Source organism: Protomyctophum parallelum (assembly GCF_964188405.1).
Source record: "Protomyctophum parallelum genome assembly, chromosome: 21".
In the NCBI taxonomy this organism is placed as follows: Eukaryota; Metazoa; Chordata; class Actinopteri; order Myctophiformes; family Myctophidae; genus Protomyctophum; species Protomyctophum parallelum.
Window position 1 is genome coordinate 26,639,967 of NC_139713.1, and position 26,256 is coordinate 26,666,222.

The window sequence follows — 26,256 nt, forward strand, 5'->3', positions numbered from 1 at the left end:
ACACACACACACACACACACACACACACACACACACACACACACACACACACACACACACACACACAATTTATGTGACCATACTGTAGAATGTAGATGAAAACTAGCCTGGAAACCAGAGAAATCTCAAAATCTGCCATTGCAAAAAATAAAAATTGCGCATTGCCAAGGTTTTTCCCCTTTCAACCCATATTTTGAAGAGCCAAATATCCGTAACCGGATGTTACGATGACGTAATGGTGTGTGTGGTGTCTTGACCGGTTGTTGTTCTCTCACTGGATGCAGAAAAAACCTGACCGCGAGTATCACAGTGCCGGCTAAAAAACCTTGTTTTGACCAGAAACGACATTCATTGTGCCGATTTGGAGATAAAGGCCATTGAAAGCAGCACATAGAGTGCATGTAGATGCGTGCGCATGAACAGGAGACCGCTACCGACTCGATCTAATCAAAACATTGATTAAAGAATATATAGACATTTTTCGGTTTTGGCGGGCGGCCAGACTAAAGCTTATCTACAGTACGTGATCTACGGTTCTTCGGGTCAATATTCAATATTGACTCCCATCCTAATTGTCTCACATGCCTCTCTTCTCTTTACTAATGTACTGTACACTCACGCACGCACACGCACAGCCACACACACACACACACACACACAGTCACACACACACACACACACACACACACACACACACACACACACACACACACACACACACACACACACACACACACACACACACCGTATTTGAGGTAAATTCATTCAAAATCATCAGTGTTTAAATATCAACACCAGGTGACCTTTTGTGTTCACTAGCTGTGGTTAGGGGGTGACCAATCAGGGACCGGCTGATGTTAAGTGAAAACATGGGGTTTGAGGGTGCAGAAGCCGTGTCAAAGTGATGAACATGATGAGGAGCATGAAGACCTTCTGATCTCCACCATCATCTGGTTACTCAAGGGGAGGTCATCTACAGGGGGGTCAAATACACGCACACACATACACACACATACACACACGTCGCGCAGGCACCACATACACATTTGCATGCACACATGCATGCACGTGTACACGCATGCACATCCTGTTGTCCTCACATAGCTCTGGTCCATAGCCCTAATGCCCTTTGCTGCCGTTGCATTAAGGCTCTGCCACTCTTTGCTTCTAGCCCTCGCATGAAATGCAGACCAGCCTCTCCTCTGTCAAATTTAAAAAACATTTTACCTACTCACCAATACAAAGGCGGCTTGTGTAATTAGAAAGCCTACTTTCCTTAGTGGACGCACTCTGAGCCCCCACACCACATTACTCCACTGCGCCCTCTACTGTTACTGCCAAGAGAAAAATCTCATAGACAAGATTTTCATTCCGGAGGAAAAAAATCCCTTCCTGCCTTTCTGGCCAATAAGTGCATTTTATGTGGTGTGGGTCCACTAAGGAAAGTAGCCTTCTAATTTAAGTAGGTAAAACGTTTTTTTTATATTTACGCTACAGACGAGAGGCTGGTCTGCATTTATGCGAGCATAGCCTAGGGAGAGAACAGTTCCATAGCTCTAATGAAGGCACTAGAGCTATGGACCAGAGCTAGTCCGCACACACTCTCTCAGACACACACTTGTACAATGTACACGTGCACACAGTCACACACACGCACGCACGCACATGCACACGGACCAACGCACAGTGTCTTAAGTGAACAACACACCAGACACCTGAGGAGACATGACCCTCTGAACTGGACCTGTAGAACCGTGCTTCCTCTGAAATCACCACAGCAGATCTGTCACATTGACACTAACTCAAACACTCGAGGCTGAAAAACCAAGGACATACTTGTACGGTTTAGGGTGCATATTATAAAGGTGTATATGCACATTAGCACCTTTCGTGTTAATTTAACTCTGACAGTGTACAAATGTAGTCCATTTGGTTACACTCTTGGAGGCTCGTCTCCTCCAAATACTAATAGGAGTATTAATCACATGGTCAGACCAGGAGGCAGATCGATCCGCTTGGCTCCAGGACTTTGCATCTGCTAAATAAATAATATGAGAACACATTTTTCTTTTTCAATCATATGCCAGTGGATTAATACTCCCTCGGACCCCCAAGCTATTAAGGATTTAAAGGATTGACCCTGGTGGTCACTGGTGTGCTACTCTCTTCTATAGATGTCATGTAAGATGTCACGCTAGCAAATGATGGCTAGCCCTAAACAGCACCCCCAGCAGAATACAATCGGCTCCTCCAATCACAATGATCAACAGAAATGCTTGGAATTTGATGTCATGTTGGAAACAACTGTTTGTTTGTGTGTGTGTGTGTGTGTGTGTGTGTGTGTGTGTGTGTGTGTGTGTGTGTGTGTGTGTGTGTGTGTGTGTGTGTGTGTGTGTGTGTGTGTGTGTGTGTGTGTGTGTGTGTGTGTGTGTGTGTGTGTGTGTGTGTGTGTGTGTGTGTGTGTGTGTGTGTGTACAAGACTGTGTTTGTACTGTTCATCTCCCAGGTTTTAATGTGTGTCTGTCTGTGTGTTTCTATGGGCAGGGCGTTGCTGAAAATGAGGACTTGTGCTCAGTTAAAAAAGGACCACTTCACCCATTTTCAACTTATTGTCGTATAAGAATCTGGTCCTTAGTCACTAATGCTCATTATAAGATGGCACTGATTCTGTCTACTCACTCTGTGTCTCAGAGGTCTCAGAAATAACCTGCTTAGTGCTTACCAATGACATCATCGGTGGGGGAGGTTTGGTATATCAAACAAGCTATAGATTTCATACAATTATTATTAATGCAAAAGCAATGGGTTCTATTTTGCATGCTAACTTTCCAGCAAAAAAGGCTGTTTCTATTAGCTTGGAATCCCCATTGATGAAATGTATAGTCTTCCTTTGGCGCGTGATAGGTTTGACCCTGGTCAGTTCAAGGTTAGCTGCGCAGTGCGCACACACAGATAGATAGACAGACACACACACAGAATACAGACAAACAAAAAAACACAACAGTATCTCCACATATCGGCCTTCCGGCTTGGTGGAGATAATAAGCAGTTATATCTCTTTATTGTCTCCACCAGGCCGAAGGCATGGGGGGAGAGTATGTTTTTGCACTCCGTCCGTCCGTGTGTCCGTCCGTGTGTCCGTCCGTGTGTGTGTCCGTGAGCAGCTAATCTCGGCCACCGTTAACCCGATCGATGCCAAATTTTGCACACACACTCCCTGGATGCCAACGATGAACCTCTGCCCCAAACCTTCCAGAACGGCCTGTTATAGCGCCACCAGGAGGCCGCTTTGTGCAAAACAAGTTTTTGCACAGTACACCTACAGATTTTGTCCAAACATCGCGCAAATTGGTACACAGTCTCTCTAGAGCCATTCAACGAAACTGGTCTTTCAGATTTCTCAGACTCCATCCTGATTGGTTAAGATTGGCTTCCAAAGTTCACAGGAGTGCTCAGTTTCAAACAAAATGCTGCAAATCATGAACACATCGCGTGATTTCCGTGAAATTGTGCACGCACATTCCCACTAGGCCGAGGACGAAATGCCACATGAACAATTTCAACTCAGCCTCAAGGTGGCGCTATAACTGGCCGAAAAGTGTTTTTACCTCTAACTGCACGGATCTGTGGATAATTTACTTTTGTTGCCCTTTTATCCAACCACCAGATGAAGGCAAGCTGCAATGTCCTACATTCCTATCCTGGTGGAGACCTGTGCCCAGAAGGGCACTTTTTCTAGTTGCCTTTTTATTTTAGAGTTCATTAGTATTAATCTACACCAGTGGAAGAATTGATTAAACATTAGCCTATATCTGTCTGATCTGCTGTACAAGGCATGTAGCTTGAGCTTGTAAATATTGTTCAAAATGTCAGGGTTTATGTGGGAAATGTAAGTAATGATATGGAAACAAACATAAATCACATAATGCAGAACCATACACCTCTGAAATTTGAACTTTCCATCCCTCTTCTATAAAAGAGGGCAGAGGTACCCATTCTGTTTGTGGGAGAAAGACAGCCAGTGTCCAGGATGTAACCCAAGCTCTGAGTCACTGTTGTCAAAGCCAAAGGGTCAAGACCCTACCATGGCCTTCTGGAGACCCCATAGCATGGCCATCTAAAGAGTGAGAAGAAGCTACAAATTCTGTCAGAAGACAGATGGTGGAGATAAAACCCCAGGAAGAACAAGACTGAAAACACCACTAAATGCTTGTCTATACTGAGTCATATTGTTGTTTTCCTGCCTGGGGAGGATTGGGGAAGGCTTTGATCGCAGTGTGCTAATTTCAACTGACATTGTACATCGTTTGTTAATTACACAACCCCTGTGTGGAATCAAATAGCAGGGATTGATTAGCTCCCCTGGTAAAAAATAAATACGTTCTATGGTGTCCCAGGTTAAGGTTCATGTCATGTGTTTGAATGTGATTGGTTTGCATCACAAGGCATTTCCTCTGTCTAACGCCACATGCCTCTATGATGTTACAGCTGATATTTATATAGAATCACACAAATCACACTTGTGTGAAATGAGCAGTGCCTTTTATCATGATGACCATGTATGATGATGATTGGTAACGATGCAACTTGCATTGGGAACATAATAATACCCGTTGTCATAGCACTGGTTTTAACTATCTGTGTACCTTTTGTGCCCATACTGTGGAGATCTCTGTATCTGCCTGTCTGCCTGTGTCTGAAGAGAACTGACTGTGAAAAGTGGACTGTAAGTAATCAAATGGCAGGTGTGGGGTTGCCATAGCAATCAATTGGCTGAGGCAGAGGCTGGGAACTCTACAGGTGAGGGGACTTAGGCTCATTAGGTCCTCTGGCAGAGCCTGACCAGAGCCTTTTGTGGTGTTTCTGGACAACGGTGTATCCCACAGACTGCACTCCCTGTGGTGGTGTGGAACGGGTGTGTCACTTTTGAAGTCGTTGGGTTAAACGGTTCTCAAGTTACGTGGATTACAGACAGACAGACACAGACGGACGGACGGACGGACAGACAGACAGACAGACAGACAGACAGACAGAGACGTGGTGCACAGAGTTGTCGTAACTCTGTCTTACTCTATGGCTCTGGTGCATTTATAGTTAGATTAGATTAGTTAGATGACATGGCACATACACATACACATACACATACACATACACATACACATACACATACACATACACATACACGTACACGTACACATACACATACACGTACACGTACACATACACATGCACGCACGCACAATTTTAATGGTTTGTATTTACTTATAATACATTTATTAATTTGTACAAATGGAAACAAATGGGTCAATTTCTGACACATGGCACATACACATACACATACACATACACATACACATACACATACACATACACATACACATACACATACACATACACGTACACGTACACATACACATACACATGCACGCACGCACAATTTTAATGGTTTGTATTTACTTATAATACATTTATTAATTTGTACAAATGGAAACAAATGGGTCCATTTCTGACATGTTTAATGAGGCCAGATGACTGACCTTTCTTTAAATTGACGTGTACATATCTGTCAAAAGGATAAAACACAAAAACCCAGAGAGCTTTCTAAGTACACACTGACTGTCATAGTTCTAACTCTATCATTGTTCATTTGTTTGACTCAGACCAAAGTCACTACCGTCAGCCATCACCCATGCCCTATAGTACTGTACAGTATATGAAGAGAATGCCAGGAAGTAAAGAACCACAGATTCACTGATCACATTGGTTGCCATCTGTTCTTTCTTATATGAAGCATTTCCTGTTGTCTGTCTCCATTTTTCAAACACATTACAGATATAGTTTCAGAATAAAAGAGAGAGGGCAGGGGTGGGGCAAGGGTTAACTATTTACTTTGGATGGAAAATTGACGTTAGCCTGGTCAATGTTAAAGTTGAAGACTTCTACGTTCATCAAAGAGAAGTCAGCAGGGACTCTGCTTTCTTTCACTCCAAACTAACTGAAGAGTTCAATTTTCTCTGTGGTACTAGCACCGCAGTGTCAGTTTGTGATTATAATATTCCTTCATATTAAGCCAGAGCTGCAAAACCAGAGAATGACAATGTAAGTCAAATGCTACAACAACATAGTCATGATGAGCTTTGTATAAACCTTTAGTAGACAGCAAAGATATTTTTCAGAAGATATTTTTCTACTGTGCCTCTACTCTACTGCCCTTGTATTGTCATTACAGGCTTTCTATGAGCACCACTCATATGCCTATAAAATCAGCTTAAATGCTTTATGTACAGAGAAGATTGATCATTTAAGGGATCAAATGTAAAGGTATTCATATATAGACAATATAGTAAGTTCGTAGTAAGTAAATAACACTTTTCAACAACAATGCATTCACACATAACTTAAGACCTCTTCTCTTGTGTGTAGGCCTATAGAGATTCCTCTTAGATGCTCAATGTAAATAGCTTTGACTGAAAGGGGAAGGGTCCTTATTCTACTGTTTGCCTCTGGCATGACTGATGATACAGGAGGAAAATGAATGTCTGTTAGGCAGCAGAAACCAAGCTCATTTCCCTTCAATTAAATGGATTTGTTGAGGATAAACAGTATGTCTTAATTATCTATCTGGAAAGTACAGTTACTGGCATTCCACACCACCACACTATCACTATGACTGCAGCATGAATTTATGTTCTTCTTAAAGAATCAATATAGTTTAGGTTTATTTGCACAATATAATGATAATTTGTAGTTACTGTGCAGGAAAGGAAGCAAGACTGAAATGACTGAAAATGTCTTTGTTAAACAAGAACAATAACAATTGTTCAATTGGAGGATTAACATTTGGGGCATTAATTGCTCCTCTAGTCTAGAACAAAGCAAACCAGCTGGAATTTAAAAAAAATCAAAAATCAAAACTATCATTACTCTAGAAGACATGTTTTACATTGTTGTTGATGAAGATGGAAGATGATGGCTTTAATGACATGTTCAGTGAATTCCACAACTGAGGACCTCTAAATTGGATGAAACATGTCTTGATGTACCACAGAGGGGTAAATGGAAATGATCTTTCAGATGTCATAACAATACTATAAATTGTAGTGAAAACTGTGTTTTTCTGATTGTTGGATATTTGTGGTGTTTACTACTGAAACTGAGAAAGAACAGGATGGAGAATGTGGATATAAACACTAAATCCTAAGTGTTATATTACATCAATTCAGACCTAATCTGAATGAATAAAATGTTATTTTAAACAGTGACTATGGTGAGAAAATTAGGTTATCTCGTCCAGTTGAGTTATTAAGTCGTCACTCCGTACAGCATGTTAATACAATATAACGAGTGCATCTGCAGCATAGGTGCCGGAGGGGGGGTCAGAAGGGTCTGAATGTCCCTGCACAATTGGGGGAAAATTTTACCGACCAACACTGCATGCTTGTCTCTCGCTGCAATGACCATTCTGGCTGTAGTCTTTAGTAGTTGTGAGCTGCGCCTGCTATGTCATGACCCCCCCCCCCCCCCCCCCAAAAACAAAAAACATTTGTCCCCACACTTTTTACATCCCAACGGCGCCACTGATCTGCAGTTGTTGGATGTGGACCTGCTATACTTTTAGACCCTCAGGTAGGGCACAGATGGTTCACAAGTAGTACTGCCCAAATCTCATGGCTGCAATATGATATCTCGCCTTACAGATCTGTAAACGTTACAGATCTGTAACTCTAACAGTGTACAGTATGGGTCCATTCTGGTGCTGTGTGGGTGTGCTTAAAATGAAAACCACTGGTATAGTGGATGTTAATTTAAAACCAGGTCACAGGGGGTGTCATCGGGTCAGGAGGAGGAGGGGTGGGGGGGGGATGGCGGTGTACAGGGTGGTGGAGAAACATAAAACAAGGAAACTAATCAGTCTTCCTGAGTCTCAGGCAGAGATATCTGCTGCGGGGCTGAAGACACAGGAAGGACTGTTGTAAACTGTCTCATTCTCAGGGAGTTCCTGAGATTCTGTACTGATACACATGTGTATTTTGTTCCAGCAGTGTGCCCGTAGTCCACAGGTCTGTGTTGTGTGTCAATTTAGACATACACGCAAATGCATGTGCATGTACTGCGTGCGCACGTGCGTGCTGTACACAATCACATGCATTTGCGTGTTTGTGTGTGTGTGTAATATTAGATGATGGAAAAGGCTGACATGGGATCTACATGGAGTAAATAACTAGTTTTCCAGTGAAGCGATCCTGAGGTTCATCGTACTTTGTATATGAAAGGATTCATAATATTTACACACAAAGTAATGAAATGTCCTGAAGTGGTCCCCTCAGTGATTTCAGAAGTGGATACAGATATCTCTCTCTCTCTCTCTCTGTCTCTCTCGCTCACTCACACACACTCACTCACCCTAGCTCTCTTTGTCACTCACTGTGTGTGTGTGTGTGTGTGTGTGTGTGTGTGTGTGTGTGTGTGCGTGTGTGTGTGTGTGTGTGTGTGTGTGTGCGTGTGTGAGCACGTGCGACACCGTGTGTGCATAATGTACATGTGTGCTGTGCATGCCATGCTGAAGGGGTTGTACTGTAAGCCATACTAGGCATGCTTGCCATATCTTCATAAGCCAGGAGCTGAGTGCTGTTTACAACTCAACACCAGAGAGCAGGACTTCTAAAACCCACCGTGTTGTTTCACTGTACAACTGTTATCGAGGCTTGGACTGGAGCATATGTTTTTGTCTTTGTTAATAATAAGTGATGGCAAAGGTCAGTTGTAAATGTAAAGGCCTTGAGGTTTATTTAGCCAAACATAGGCTACTCTTGCAAAGGGAAACTGATGGAAGATTGTCATTAGCCTACTTAAACTCTGCCGATATGCTTTTATTTATTATTTATTATAATTTGAAGCCTAGGCTATAGGCTAGTAAGGCTACTGTTTAAATTATTCTTATATAGGTCTGAGGTCCTACAGTCGAGAGGAGACTCATCTTTTGTTATCCAGGTGACATGTAAGTTGGAGAAATATTTTCAGAATGGTAAAAACATCATTACCTCACACAATACAGTCACTGCAGTCATTGTGGGGGTTGAAGGTGTTCCCAACTAAATCATTGATATAGGAATCAAATGGTCAGCTTAGCAGCATGGTTTTCAGAGTTAAATTAAGTCCCAGATATATAAAAATATCAAACAGGGCCCTAGCCTGGCTAATAAGCCAGACCGAATCAGCCGTTGGCAAAAAAAAAGATTGCCCACCACACGACAGTATGATTTGAGTCTGGCTTATAGCCAGGCTACCTACGTGGTGCATATCAAACTGGGGGTCCTTGAATTTAAAAAGTAAAGGTTGAGAGAAGAATCACTGGTTTAAGTGAAGTAGGCTAGTAGGTTAGAGATGGGGATTCTGGTCCTCCAAAGTTCAATGTTTGATAGTTGTTTTTGAGTTTCCAGGCATCCCTTCTCTGCACTGGTAAGATTTTCCCATGCGGGTTGGCAAGACCTTAAGCACCCGCAAACGCTCGCTGAGCTCTGCCCACCACCACCGTACTTTGTATGAGACTGAGAGAGAACTCCTTCTATAATAACTCCCCTCCTCCTCGTCCTGTCTGCAGCTCAGCTCAGTACGTTGAACAGAGAGAGAGAGAGAGAGAGAGAGAGAGAGAGAGAGGCAATGGTCAATGGAATAAGACGCCCCGGGACACTGCTGGTATTTCTTATTAACAACATAGTTCTCTTAACGATTCAGATACTTCTTCACGTTGATGCTGCATCACAGGGAATGCATTACGAACCGCCATCACCGCTCATTTAGACATTATTTTTTATTATTATATTATTATTATTTCACCGCCGGAGATTTCTGACTGTCATCTCGCATCATACTGAAGACGTAGCAGAAGACTGAAGCTTTCATCGCGGCTGCAGGACGGACGCCAGATGATTATATTCAACATGCAGCTCGTGCGAAGTCATTCCACCGTGACAACGTTGACAGCAGTGGGTAAGTGACCTGACGTCTAAATGGACATGTGCTTTTATTTTACATCATACAATATTATTAAAGCGCGCGCTTGAGTGGCACGCTGGCACGCACACTTTCTTTTTTACTGTCATCATGTCTGAATTATACTTGGTTGGGCATCGATTCTCGCATCGAAAATAGCCAATATCCAAGCTCACGACGCGTTCTGAGCCGTTGGAGATTGTTTCGACGCGCAACACCGGCGCGTAACTGCATGGACGTGGTGCCAGGTGGTAATGGTATAAATAAGTGGATCTCAAAGTGGGGTCCACGGACCCCCGGGGGTCCTGGGTTGTCCCCAGATAAATGATGGATACCGTAGTTAGTTAGGAAATGGACAATGATGTGGCTGTATGTATAACTCTGAAAGTGTTCAAATGGAAGTTATGGAACCAAATGAATGGACCCTGCGGGTTCATGCTAACGTTGTTCCATTCCATCTGTAGCCTACACTTTCAGAGTTGTGGTATGTCGTATGTGGTCTAAATCCCCAGTATCTTTTTTTTTAATGACATTTTTTGAAAATATTTTCTTTTTTTCTTCCTCTTCTTTTCTTTTCTTTCATTTGTTTACATTTTTAACACCTTAAATCTTGTATGGGGTCCTTGGCACTAAAGCACTGACTGGTGGTATTCAATCGTATCTTCATGGACAGCATGGCACCAGCGCGTCACGGCACGGCACGCCAGAGCCTACGTAATCAGAGTGTACATAATTCATGACTATGCAACTAAAAGCACCCATTAGATGTGTCGACTTAAACATTACTGAAGCCTAAACGAACCCTACTACCCCACAACCTTTTTAGTGTTGGCACATGATTCTGTCCACAAAAACCGACTCTAAAGTTCCCTAGAGTGTTCCAAATGGCATTTTATTGTGACTATAGAGTATAGACTAATGAGACCTCTTAATTGGTTTTATGTAGCCAGCCTGCTGTATTTGGGACATTGGTTCTTTGGAGCTGTCAAACCCACAAAGCTTGTAGATCTGCTGTTTGTGGCCCACAAACAGATCTACAAGTCCTGCAAAGCGGCGTGAGCTTGTAGATCGGATATTTGTGCTATAAGATATGTCAGTATTGTCAGTCACTCTGAGGTAGCCTACTTGGAGTGGCACTGAGATGGTGAGTCTTAGTTGAACATAAAACAGTGTCAGCCTTCATTTCTTGTAATCCCTATGAAACAAATATTGATGTAGCCTATCTCAGCACACATTTTTGCCTATAATTGCAGAAGCATTTCTTTGGTGAACTTGGTTTGATGCTGTTTGGGAAATAATAATGTTCTCTATGTAGTTAATTCATATGGAAATGTTAATGAACCAGCAGACCATATTCACTTGATTAACAGGATTTCGACCTTAATCTTACAAATCTGGATGTTCACCAACTTAATGGGCCAGTGAGTCACAGAAAAAGCATCAGTGTTAATTGAAGTCTGAGAGGCTCCATCTCATAGTTGAATTAGCAGAGTATTTGACGTATTAGTAATGGATATGAATGTTGGTATTGGGGAGTCCCTTGGTGGCCGTGCGCTCTCAGGTTCAGCTCCAGAGCAGCAGTAGTGAATTAACTTTAGGTCATGTTCATGTAGCTAGTACAATCATGAGGGAAATTACCGGCAGACGTCTCTGTTGGAGGAGACAGACAGACAGACAGACAGACAGACAGACAGACAGACAGACAGACAGACAGACAGACAGACAGACAGACAGACAGACAGACAGACAGACAGAGACAACAAAACACACGCGCGCGTGTGCGCACACACACACACACACACACACACACACACACACACACACAGTGAGAGACAGTGAATCAGAGAGACTTAAGTAAACAGTTCACATCTCTTTCTATTCTCAGATTCCTTTGCTTACATGTGACGTGGGCTCGTGACCATCATTAGAGAATTGAGTTAGAGATGCAGCTGGAGATTATGTGTGCGTGCGTGCGTGCGTGCGTGCGTGCGTGCGTGCGTGCGTGCGTGCGTGCGTGTGTGTGCGTGCGTGCGTGCGTGCGTGCGTGCGTGCGTGCGTGCGTGTGTAGGATTGACGATAAGCTCCCATTACTAGCAGATCATCATCATTATCACATTGGGAAGTGAAGTCTCCTTACTTAGCCTCTGCTGCCCTCATCCACCCCTCATCCACCCCTCATCCACCCCATCAATACAACCGCTGCCCTTGAGGTCGCTGGAGTTTCCTTAATAGTTGTTTTGTTCTATTCACAACGAGATGATACGTCCAACACATGTAGCCATTCACACATCCAACCATTCTGCTCTTCATGATACAGTACGTCACGGTTCAACACATGCAGCCATTCACACATCTAGAGATGATACGTCCAACACATGCAGCCATTCACACATCTAGATGATACGTCCAACACATGCAGCCATTCACACATCTAGATGATACGTCCAACACATGCAGCCATTCACACATCTAGATGATACGTCCAACACATGCAGCCATTCACACATCTAGATGATACGTCCAACACATGCAGCCATTCACACATCTAGATGATACGTCCAACACATGCAGCCATTCACACATCTAGATGATACGTCCAACACATGCAGCCATTCACACATCCAGAGATGATACGTCCAACACATGCAGCCATTCACACATCTAGATGATACGTCCATCACATGCAGCCATTCACACATCTAGATGATACGTCCAACACATGCAGCCATTCACACATCTAGATGATACGTCCATCACATGCAGCCATTCACACATCTAGATGATACGTCCAACACATGCAGCCATTCACACATCTAGAGATGATACGTCCATCACATGCAGCCATTCACACATCTAGAGATGATACGTCCTACACATGCAGCCATTCACACATCTAGATGATACGTCTAACACATGCAGCCATTCACACATCCAGAGATGATACGTCCAACACATGCAGCCATTCACACATCTAGATGATACGTCCATCACATGCAGCCATTCACACATCTAGATGATACGTCCAACACATGCAGCCATTCACACATCTAGATGATACGTCCATCACATGCAGCCATTCACACATCTAGATGATACGTCCAACACATGCAGCCATTCACACATCTAGAGATGATACGTCCATCACATGCAGCCATTCACACATCTAGAGATGATACGTCCAACACATGCAGCCATTCACACATCTAGAGATGATACGTCCAACACATGCAGCCATTCACACATCTAGATGATACGTCCAACACATGCAGCCATTCACACATCTAGAGATGATACGTCCAACACATGCAGCCATTCACACATCTAGATGATACGTCCAACACATGCAGCCATTCACACATCTAGATGATACGTCCAACACATGCAGCCATTCACACATCTAGATGATACGTCCAACACATGCAGCCATTCACACATCTAGAGATGATACGTCCTACACATGCAGCCATTCACACATCTAGATGATACGTCCAACACATGCAGCCATTCACACATCTAGAGATGATACGTCCTACACATGCAGCCATTCACACATCTAGAGATGATACGTCCAACACATGCAGCCATTCACACATCTAGAGATGATACGTCCAACACATGCAGCCATTCACACATCTAGATGATACGTCCAACACATGCAGCCATTCACACATCTAGAGATGATACGTCCAACACATGCAGCCATTCACACATCTAGAGATGATACGTCCAACACATGCAGCCATTCACACATCTAGATGATACATCCAACACATGCAGCCATTCACACATCTAGATGATACGTCCAACACATGCAGCCATTCACACATCTAGAGATGATACGTCCATCACATGCAGCCATTCACACATCTAGAGATGATACGTCCAACACATGCAGCCATTCACACATCTAGATGATACGTCCATCACATGCAGCCATTCACACATCTAGATGATACGTCCAACACATGCAGCCATTCACACATCTAGATGATACGTCCATCACATGCAGCCATTCACACATCTAGATGATACGTCCAACACATGCAGCCATTCACACATCTAGAGATGATACGTCCATCACATGCAGCCATTCACACATCTAGAGATGATACGTCCAACACATGCAGCCATTCACACATCTAGAGATGATACGTCCAACACATGCAGCCATTCACACATCTAGAGATGATACGTCCAACACATGCAGCCATTCACACATCTAGATGATACGTCCAACACATGCAGCCATTCACACATCTAGATGATACGTCCAACACATGCAGCCATTCACACATCTAGAGATGATACGTCCATCACATGCAGCCATTCACACATCTAGATGATACGTCCAACTCATGCAGCCATTCACACATCTAGATGATACGTCCAACACATGCAGCCATTCACACATCTAGATGATACGTCCAACACATGCAGCCATTCACACATCTAGAGATGATACGTCCAACACATGCAGCCATTCACACATCTAGAGATGATACGTCCAACACATGCAGCCATTCACACATCTAGAGATGATACGTCCAACACATGCAGCCATTCACACATCTAGAGATGATACGTCCATCACATGCAGCCATTCACACATCTAGAGATGATACGTCCAACACATGCAGCCATTCACACATCTAGAGATGATACGTCCAACACATGCAGCCATTCACACATCTAGATGATACGTCCAACACATGCAGCCATTCACACATCTAGATGATACGTCCAACACATGCAGCCATTCACACATCTAGAGATGATACGTCCAACACATGCAGCCATTCACACATCTAGATGATACGTCCAACACATGCAGCCATTCACACATCTAGAGATGATACGTCCAACACATGCAGCCATTCACACATCTAGAGATGATACGTCCAACACATGCAGCCATTCACACATCTAGATGATACGTCCAACACATGCAGCCATTCACACATCTAGATGATACGTCCAACACATGCAGCCATTCACACATCTAGATGATACGTCCAACACATGCAGCCATTCACACATCTAGAGATGATACATCCAACACATGCAGCCATTCACACATCTAGAGATGATACATCCAACTCATGCAGCCATTCACACATCTAGAGATGATACGTCCAACACATGCAGCCATTCACAGTCACAATTTATCCTGTCCAACTATGAGTTATATTATGTGAGTGTGTCTGTGATTGTGTCTGTGTGCAATTGTGCATGTGTGTGTGTGACTGTGTGACTGTGTACATGTATGCATGCGTGCAAGTGCGTGTGCGCGCTCTTGCCTGTTTTTACGTGCACATATGTACTGTATGTATGTATGTATGTATTTGGTTGGAATGGGTAGGGTTTAAAAAAAGGCAAGAATTTGCTCTGGTGCACTGGCCTAAAAGTGGGTCCTTAAAAACTGCTAAAACGTCTGAAATGTATGTATGTAGGTATGTATGTGTGTGTGTATTTTAAAAGGGGGGGGGGGGGCTTTTTGGTAAAAATCCCTGCCCGCAATACCTTCCTATATTTAAAATTAGTCCAAAATAGGGTTACCAGTGAAGGGCCAACTGCCTATTCACTGGGGACTATGCAAGGCAGAGGCGTCCACCCCCCTGAGTCCAAGTTTAAGCTAGATGTATGTATGTATGTATGTATGTATGTATGTATGTATGTATGTATGTACAGTGTGTGTGTGTGTGTGTGTGTGTGTGTGTGTGTGTGTGTGTGTGTGTGTGTGTGTGTGTGTGTGTGTGTGTGTGCGTGTGCGTGTGCGTGTGCATGCGTGTGTAATCCACCTGGGTTATACAGGGCCAGGAGCTGGCTGGTAGGAGACCCTACTGGGAGACCCGGTGTTGTGCTATTGGAGCTACCTCTGCTCAACTCAGGGGCCCACATGTGGTTATTGTAGTGGCGGCATTTAAGCTCAGTAAATTCCTAACGGAGATGATGGGTGTACAGGTGGTTTTGGTTTGGAAGTCAAGAGAAGTCTGGCATCAATCAGCATGCATGTGAGACTCGGGCAAACAACCTACTATGGAATCATGACAGCATTTCACAAAACACAGACTCTCTCTCTCTCTCTCTCTCTCTCTCTCTCTCTCTCTCACACACACACACACACACACACACACACACACTCACGCACGCACGCACGCACGTACGTACACGCACGCGCGCACATGCACACAGGCGCAGAAGTGCACTGGATGCAATCAACCTGCATATCCAGTGTCTACAGTATGCAGACCACACAGTCAAGTGGATCTGTAAGGGTCCATTTTCACACTATTAGAGTTAAATGAACACTTCGGATTTGACTGTGGACTGTGTCTGTTTTCCTTCTAGATGTTAGAGATTTATTTGCGGAACCGTTTATTCGCATCACATTCAGACAGAGATCGTGGCTCCACATGCAGAACACACTTTATGAGACGTTGCATCACTGCATGTTTGCATATCACATTGGAAGAAAAGCTATGGACCATATGGGTGACAGCAAGCATCATCTTCTTAGTTCATCAACTGTGGAATGAAGCTTATTTGATAAAGAGGTGTTTCATTTTTCTTTTCAAAATCCTTTTATTCAGTTTTTACAAAGACAAAGTGTCGCACTTGTCACACTTGTGCTCAGTTGTAGAATATATACAGTACATACAGAGGCTGGACAATATGATATATGAATAGACATATATTCACCCAGCATGTTTTAAACATATTACTTGTGTCTCGTGGTTTGGATTTTGCATGTAGTTTCTCTGGTCTCAGATCAGAGCCTTGGGTCTCTCCAGGCAGGGTCATAAACCTTGGTAACAATGTGCTAGCTGACTAGATTAGAAGAGTAATTCAATATTTGTTTGAAGGATACGAGACGAAGGACACTAAATCTTCAGACATTGATGCTTTAGTAGAAATCATGGGGACAGAGAGACGGCTTAGAATACCCCTCATCATCATCATTACTCAAGGTATATGGCCTCTCTGTTATCTTCATTTTTGAGGGGCTCCGGCTTTCAGAAATTATGTAGCAGTCTATGGAACCCAGCATGACCCCAAGCATGACCCCACTCGTGGCACAAGTGTGATTTTTGAGGGCCGTTGGCCCTCCAAAGTCTTGGTTTTGAAATAACGTCAAGCCAAGTCTAGATGGACTTTTAATGTTTGTTAAGAGCACTTTAAACAAACATAGAGTGGCACCCAAGTCTATGGACTTTTAATGTTTGTTTACAGCACTAAATGTGATGTCATGTCATGTGGCAGCCAACTCTATGGACTTTTAATGTTACAGCACCTTAAACAAACCAGGCAAAAATTACCAGGCATATCACATTTCACTCAGCTGCCAGTTCCTGTAAAAGTTCACTGTCCCTTGATGACAGCTCTCTTTCTTGTTGGTTGTGATGCTTCTCCGATATCTTCTGAATATTTACATTCGAAGAATTTGTATGTTGCCAAGGTCACTCATTATCTTATCTCTCTCTATCTCCCTTTCTCTTTCTCTTTCTCTCCCTCCTTCCCCCTTTCTTTCCACCCCTCCCTCCCTCTATCTCTCTCCATCCCTCCATCCCTCCCTCTATCTCTCTCTCTTTACCTCCTCTCTGTGTGCCCTCTCACATACACACGCACGCACACACGCACGCACGCATGCACGCATGCGAGCACGCACGCACACGCATGCACGCATGCGAGCACGCACGCACACGCATGCACACACACACACACACACACACACACACACACACACACACACACACACACACACACACACACACACACACACACACACACACACACACACACGCCATCTCTCCCGTGTTATAAATCTAAATCTAGAGTGCATTCACTGGGCAGATGCTCCAGATGTTCCACAGGAGTTTACTCTGCACTGTATCTTCCACACTCCGTCCTTTTTTGGAGCTTTGAAAAAGGCATTCCTCTGTCACTGCATGCCGGCTTGTGTTGCTACCGGCTGGGCTGTAACACTGTCAGGAGACTGATACCACACCGTCTCTTCCCCCACTCACAAACTGGAGACTACAGGTGTCCGTTAAGAGAAGAAAGCGACATAGTGAAACATAGCACCAGAACCAGAGTAGGTTACACAGTATACTGTCCTCTGTGTTCATTTCAGCTCTTACTGTAAACCCTATACAGTATATACTATCTATAAGCTGTACAAAGCACTTGTAGATCTGCTATTTTCACCGGATGTACTTGCCTATTTAGGCTAACCTTATAGTACTACACTATGTATGTAAGCAACGCAACTGCAGCTAAGATAAATCTAACAGCCAATAGCCAAAATGATTAAGACACGTGCACTGCACACCTCTGATTTGCTTTCTTGTATCTAATTCTAATACATAAGATGGCTAACACCATTTAGGCTACAGACCACACATCTATCTGACTAGTTTATTCTATTCTTGTTTAGGATTCTCTGTTCTACATTACTATAATCTGATTACCATGTCCCAAAAGAACTTAATGTACAGCTGCTACATCTCAATTGTATTATAGTTCTACTGTGAGAACCTTTCTCATTGAGAAAATGCTTGGCTTGGCCATACTTAGTAGCTGCTAATAAAATCTTCTGTGCTGTGCCAATGGATACAAAACAGTATCCAAAGTAAAATACTGCATGCATGTCTCTTGAAATACTCCCTACTGACTAGTTAACAGGACAATTAATCACTTCAGAAATCAAATAAGAATCATTGACAATAATTAACTTGTCAATCAGACACAGGAAGACTTTCATATACCATAATGGTGGCAACATATTGTAATTTAGAAGTCTTTTATGTTAATTGGGCACATATTTCTGTGATAGCCTGGCAGTACCATATCTGATGTGGCAGCTGGACAAGTTTCCATCCTGCCCACAAACAACACATGAGTAAAACAAATCTATTGTTGTTAATGAAATACTTTTAGCAGTGCATGGTTCAAACTTGAGTCCTTATGTCACTCAATTCACAGAATATCTCACCATGCATATAGGCACCATGAACTAATTTAGAATAGTTCCATTCTTCATGTCTACCAGTTCAGTTTACAATTGTGTTCTCATGTAGGCCTAAACTTTCCATTACACAGTATACACTGAGTCTGACCACCAGTATAAAGCTCCGTGAGGTACAGCAGGGATTGGGGCTTCGGTACGTACTGCATGGCAGGGATTGAGGTTAGGTACAGAGATCGAGGTTACATGTGACAAGCATTTTCTTTTTTTTAAACAGTATATTTATTGCATTTTTCTTTTTTTTTTGACAAACGGTCAAATACAACAAAACAATACATAATACAGACAATACAATTACTTAAAATGAAAACAAAACAAAAACATACAATACATACATATATAAATACAGTATAATAAAATAAGGGCACTTAGATTGGTAACAAGCAAACAATGATAGAGTCCTTATGGCCACAAGACCAAACAGCTGCAGAGAATACAATTAAACATTTTCAGTTTCCAAGATAAATCATTAACCGTAATATATTGGATAAACCGTCCCCATATCTTATCAAACATCTTCTGTTTATTCTTCAAAGTATAAGTGATTCTTTCCAGAGGAAGACACAATGATAGTTCCCTAAACCACTGAGCAATACTGGGTTTGCCTATCTTTTTCCACGATAAGGCTATAGCCCTTTTGGCTAGTAGTAAACTTAAATCTAGAAAGCATTTGGGCTAGATACTGCAGGGATTGAGGTTAGGTACAGAGATCGGGGTTACGTGTGACAAGCATTTGGGCTAGATACTGCAGGGATTGAGGTTAGGTACAGAGATCGGGGTTACGTGTGACAAGCATTTGGGCTAGATACTGCAGGGATTGCAACACGCACACATGTTACGCACCTGTGCACAAGCCCTGCAACACAAACAACACTACAAAGAGACAGAGAGACTGACGCATCTATTTGTCACACACATGTGCATGGGTATGTATGTGCACATACACAGGACGGACATGCATGCTTTTAGTTAACCCACCTGAGATCAGATTCTAAAAATGTCTGTTTGAAAATGACAGTTTTCTGAAAAAGCTATGTTTCTATGTCAGTCATTCTTTGATTTTTCAAAAATAGCAGACCTACAAGCTCGTAGATCTGCTATTTTTCAATAGCTAAAGCATAACGTAATGCTAACACCAAAAGGGGTTCCCGCCCCAAAATGGGTTAAAGCCTACATAACGTGACAACATACAGCTGTGATGCACGTGCTTCGACAGCCAGAAAATACGAAGAGACAGACAGAGGCAGTTTGAAGCTACTGCATCATGCAGACAGTGACCTCCTGGTACATGCATGCTGTGAAGAAGAACATTATTTAACATTGTTAGGTGCAATTTCCGCCATCCAATTATGTTACAGCAAACGGTTACATATACTCAGCCTCTCTGTAACTGTGACCCGTTATCTAGTATAATAGTCCAGCAGCTTATGCTCCAATATTACGACACAACAACACATGATCACATACGGTAATATGCCTACAGTACACCTAGTAGTACAGATTCTAATCAACGCAACAATCCTGCAATGGCATGCATGTGTCATATCAACATCATCATCAACATCATCAACATCAGCATATCATATGCTTTTTGGTTTGCCACAAACCACACAACATGATTCCTGAATGTCACATTCTACATTTTATCTGGAATGTTGGCCTAATGGATTTGCAAAAACAAGGGTAGAGCCATTACTATACTGCTGTATTGTAAGTGTAAATACTATGCAGTGGAAATGCAACATTAGAGTCCTGGGTAGGCCAGATGACCGGGAGATCTGTTCTCCACGGAGCACCCCTTTTGTTCAGATATTGAACCTAAATGAACTCCATTGTTGTATTGTAGCTATAGTAATGTTGCTGAACTATTTTAAGGAACGATTTTTCCTATCAGTATTTGTGAAAAACCTATATTAGACTTTATTGTCCCAGAGCCAGAGGGAGATTTGTTTTCATAGCCTTTTCAACACAGGAACACATAAACACAATAGCATACAATAGAACACGCAACAAGCAACACACAAGCAATGCATATCATCCTCATACAGTATATCCATATCCATACCTCCTAACACACAACATTGTCAGTGAAGCAGTTTGTTTAACCACATGAATCCTAGCGTCATTATTCGGGGGCGAAATTTCAGTGAAAATAGACGATTTAGCGTGGCTATTTTCGGCGAGGGGCATTTGGTATAGAGGTGGAAAAAGTACAATAGACTCCTGGAGACAACTGTCAACAAAGGGTTTAATATGGACATAATTCCAGCTACTGCGATTTCCATTCCCGTTTAAAGTTCTATACTGTACCTCCGTCTAGATGGCAGTAATGTGATGTGACGAGGTGATTTATAAATTAGTCTAAATCAAGCCTGATGGGGTGATCAGTGTCATTTGTAGTGTGAGTGTTAGATGTGTGATGGCTCTGTCGTTCATGTCAGACAGTTTGGGTGTGTGGAGAGAAAGTATTGTACAGCCGGTTTATGTGATGCTGGTATATTTCTGTCATGGTCACACTTCCTGTACCCCTGCTTTTTGATGGCTCTGCAGAGAGTCTTGTGCATCCTATGTGCATGCGTGTCTAATTTAAATATTATATCATACATTTCCTGTCAAGAAATACAAGAAGTGAATGTACGGTGTGTTAGTACATTTCCATGGTGGCAGGAAATCACACTTCTTGACTGTTAGTGTTAAGGGGTAAGCAGAAGCGATGTTTCCAGGAACAGTAACTCATGCGTGGAGAATAATTCATAGTCCTCAGCCTCTAAAGCGACAATGTCACTGACAACCAACATTACTTTGTTTGAGAGTTCAGACCATTCTTTTTTTTCTTCTTAAGATATTTTTTTGCGGCTTACGCCTTTTATTGATTTTTGAAGGGACAGACAGTAGGCTGACAGGAAACGGGAGAGAGATGGGGGGATGACATGCAGTAAAGGCCGTGTCGGGTCCGGGAGTCGAACCCGCGGCACACTGCGACTGGATTACCAGTCCGGTGCCCAGACCGTTACGCTACGGCCTGGGCCGAGAGTTCAGACCATTCTGCCTGTGCTAATTACATCTATTAAACATTATATCGGCGTATCACTGTAACGAATTTCTGATGATGACAGATTCATTCTCATCTCTCTCCTGGTCATCACCATGGTCTTTAGGTACAATTGTTATCATGCCATAATGGCCCTTTCAGTAGGATGGTCTGTCCTTCTAATCATACCCACGCAAACTGAGTGGTGGAACTATACTTTTATAGTTATAGTCACTATAGTTGCATAGTGACTGTGTGTTATAATTCTGTGTTATAGTGTGTGTGGGGCCTTGGAGTGCCTTGGAGCCAAGCACAGTTGTGGACCTAAGCAGCTGCAGTATCAATACCTTAGGTCCTACTCAGACAGGAGTCAAAGGTCCTACTCAGGCAGACATACGGACGGCCAGACAGACACACATTGAGCATAGAAGATGGTGTGCCACCGCTCAAAAATAGATCATAAACTGTTGTTATCTGTCCTTTGAGGGTTCTGGAGTTCATGCAAATCAAGAAGACCATGTGAAAACTGTATATAACATACAGTTTTCACATGGTCTTCTAGACATCAGATGATGAACGCTTAGTCACAAAGGGCTGTGCCAAATGAACTCTGTCTCGATCACACACACACACACACACACACACACACACACACACACACACACACACACACACACACACACACACACACACACACACACACACACACACACACACACACACACACCAGACATCGTTACATGGTGTAATAATGACCCTATATAATGTAACAGAAAGCGGAGGGAAACCAAAGTCTCTCATAAAATGGTTTTAAATAACAGAGCTCTCCTCATGGCCATGTGACCTTATGACCTCATGACCTCGACCCTGATGGTCTTCTCACACACACACACACACTCACGCACGCACGCACGCACGCACGCACGCACGCACACGCACACACACACACACACACACACACACACACACACACACACACACACACACACACACAGCGCGCCCCGGGTTTAAACACAAACATATTGGAGGCCCGTTCTTTCTGTTCATTGTCATGTTGTCATGTTTTCAGCAGCATTATGTGGTGCAACTCTTAACCATAATTGGACAGCTCACCACCTTTTTGAAATGCAGCACATCATCAAGACCACGGACACTGCCCTCGAGACCACCCAGACCACCAGGCCACATCTTAGGATATTTTATTGCAGTCGCGAAAGAATGCCTTTCTGGTAGGATCAAAATGCCAGAATGGAATTTGGAATATGGCGTCAGTCCGTCGTTAGCGCGACCATCCCTCCAGCTGGCGTACCAGCGTACATAACTATGGACGCAGATTATGAGGTATTTCTCAGTCATGTGACCTCACAGGCGCTGCACAGTTGTTGAGAGGCATCACAGACGTGGTGGGGAAAGTAACTAAAGTGCATTTACCCTTTGCATTTATTTGTATTTTTGAATCCACTACAACTGCTTGGCAGCTTTCGTTTTTGCAGAATTACCGGTAGATTATTATTTCACATTTTGTATACCTTTTTATTTCTATTTTATACTGATATTATTTATACTGGATATTCTAAAATATAGTCAATCATTCTACAACCTCAAGCTTGTAGATTTTCTCAATAGTTTTTAGTAGCCTATACTTTTACTTTAGTAGGTGACTGTAAGTATATATATATTATTATAATACATAACGCCAATACTTTTGTACTTTACTAATAATAATCAGAGTACTTCCACAACTTCAGACGGGGGGGAGGAGGGTCAGACAGGGAGGCGAAGGGGAAAGTGGAGGGGAGGTGAAGATGGGAGAGGAAAGCAACTGGGGGAGGCGATAGAGGTCATTGGGGAGGTTCATTTAGGAGAATTTGTGGTGGGAGTAGATTACGCTATCACCAGCCTAACACAACAACACGGAGCAGACATGATAGTGGGAGGGTTAAGTAGAGTTCACATAAAGCATAGGGCTCAGACCCCCCAGTTCCTTCACATTAACTACTTAATACCCTTAGTAATACACGTAAGGTCTATTCATAGTTCTCATCATCATTTTTCGACCGCGGTCGAGATCGTGGATTTCACAATATTACGCCAGACTTCCCGGTCCTTCATTGCCATCCCCAGTTCCTGCTTACTGATGATGCCTGTGTCCCTATAGCGATGACATCAGGGAGTGACAGTTTTCTACCTCTGGTCTGCTTTGAGGCAGGACTCCAGAGAAGAAGGGAAGATATAACCTCATTGTCAGCTCTGTAGCAGTGGCCGGCAAACTGTGTTCTTCTGGATCGGACTAGTGAAGAAACACGGGGAAGGTTGGCGTATATTAGATTAGTCGATGGGTGGCTCTTCCAAGACAGATTTGCGCTCTCATTAGAAGGCGGGTGTAAGTGCCATCCAACCGTTTCTCTAGTTTCTTTGAAAGTGTCCATGTCTCGGAGCCATAGAGTAGAATCGGTCGTCCTAAATATTTTTTACTTTTAAAGGACCACTTCACCACTTTTCAACCTATCTTCATATAATAGGTCCTCACTAATAATCATGATCTGTGTCTCATAGGAGGGCTGTGGGCAGTTCAGAAATCTGTCCACCAGTGACATCATCGATGGGGAATCCAAGCTAATAGAAACTGCAGGCTTTCTAGTCCTGAAAAGTTGCAATACGATAATGGAAGCCATCGTTCTCACGATAATAAAAATCAAATCTTGTTTAAAGAAAAAACTGCCTAACGATGATGTCACTGGTGGACGGGTTTCTGAACTGCCCACAGCCCTCCTATGAGACACAGACTGAGTAGAACTTTTTTTTTGGCATTTTATCATGATTATTATTAGTGACCAGAGGAGGACCAGTTATATGAAGATAAGTTGAAAAGTGGTGAAGTGGTCCTTTAACATCTTACTAAGCTGGGATGACCAGATCTTATGCATGTCATTGCAGGCTGACCAGGCCATACCCTTCCTAGTTTGAAAGTCCTTTTGGGAAGAAGATATATATATGAATACATATGAATACATACATACTGTACATAGTTCTAGGTGATATGGTGACCACCGAAACGGTGCTTAGTAAAAGCAGAGAGATGTGTTGGGGTGAGCAGTGAGTCGCTTACCACCGCGGTGTGACTTCATGTTGACACCTTATCACCTTAAACTGGAGTATGAATAGAGTAGACCTTTATAAAATGGACCTTGATTGCAACTATACTTTTTTTTTCACTCTCCACCAACAATTGTCGATCTACAAGCTCACAAAACACTGTCTTGTGACGCGCTGTCAGCTTGTAGATCTGCAAAAAAATTGTCAGGGATAATAGGCATAATGAGGTTCAAATGGTCAGCTCAGCTGCAAGTTTCATGTTTAACCCTGGAATTGAACCTGGGGTCTCTCCCACATGTGAGACTGCTAACACCCCTCCAAGATTGAATCACCACAATAACATTTAAGCTGATGAATGGGTTCTCTCTCCTGATTGGATGAAATTGTTGGTGTCCCACCTCAAAATGTATTTTCGGTTTGCTCAAGAGCTGGAGAGATGGGGAGACCCCTGTTACTGAACAAACACATTATGGCAGTCATTACTATACAGTTTCAACCTTATTTTTGTGAGCCTTCATTTGATAGATAATGTAGGGCCCTATCTTGCCTCACCCCTAATGCCTAAACCATTTTGGAATTTTTGTACTATTTTGAAAAACATTAAAAAATTGTTCAAATAGCCTACATCAACACGAACTTGTAGATCGGCTATTTTAACTTTTTCTAATTAATTTTTTTAATGTTTTTCATTAGGGCCCGTAGTAGACTAAAGAGACAGGAACCACAGAGAGAGAGAGAGAGTATAGCAGGGATGTGATATGGAGCAAATGGTCCGGCCAGCTGTGAATCTAACCGGGGACTCTCTGTCGGGTCAGAGCCCGCTGCCCATCTAGTATGCAGAGCTTTAACCTTTAAACCCATTTAGACCTGAGGAAAATTCTACAAATGCCTTCTACGTTTTCTGAAAAACCCATGTTTCTATGTCAGTAGGCTATTCACATTTTTTTCTTTTTTTTAGCAGATCTACAAGCTCGTAGCGCGGCACCGCTATTTTTCAATACCCAAAGTATAATATAATGCTTAAAACACCAAAAGGGGTTCCCGCCAAGAATGGGTTAACAAAATGGTTTTAGTTTTAACCAAAAAAGAATATCACTTACAGCACCTTGCT

At 42.8% G+C, this 26,256-nt stretch overlaps 1 protein-coding gene across 1 annotated transcript in view; it reads left to right on the forward strand.

Annotated features, from left to right (window-relative positions):
• Positions 1-9,618: 9,618 nt before the first annotated feature.
• The window catches only part of itga1 (integrin, alpha 1), a 73,147-nt gene continuing 56,509 nt past the window's right edge, over positions 9,619-26,256 (forward strand). The window contains exon 1 of the mRNA XM_083793073.1: positions 9,619-9,990. Coding sequence (XP_083649199.1) covers positions 9,927-9,990 — 64 coding nt within the window. The 5' untranslated portion in view covers positions 9,619-9,926. The remainder of the gene's footprint in view (positions 9,991-26,256) is intronic.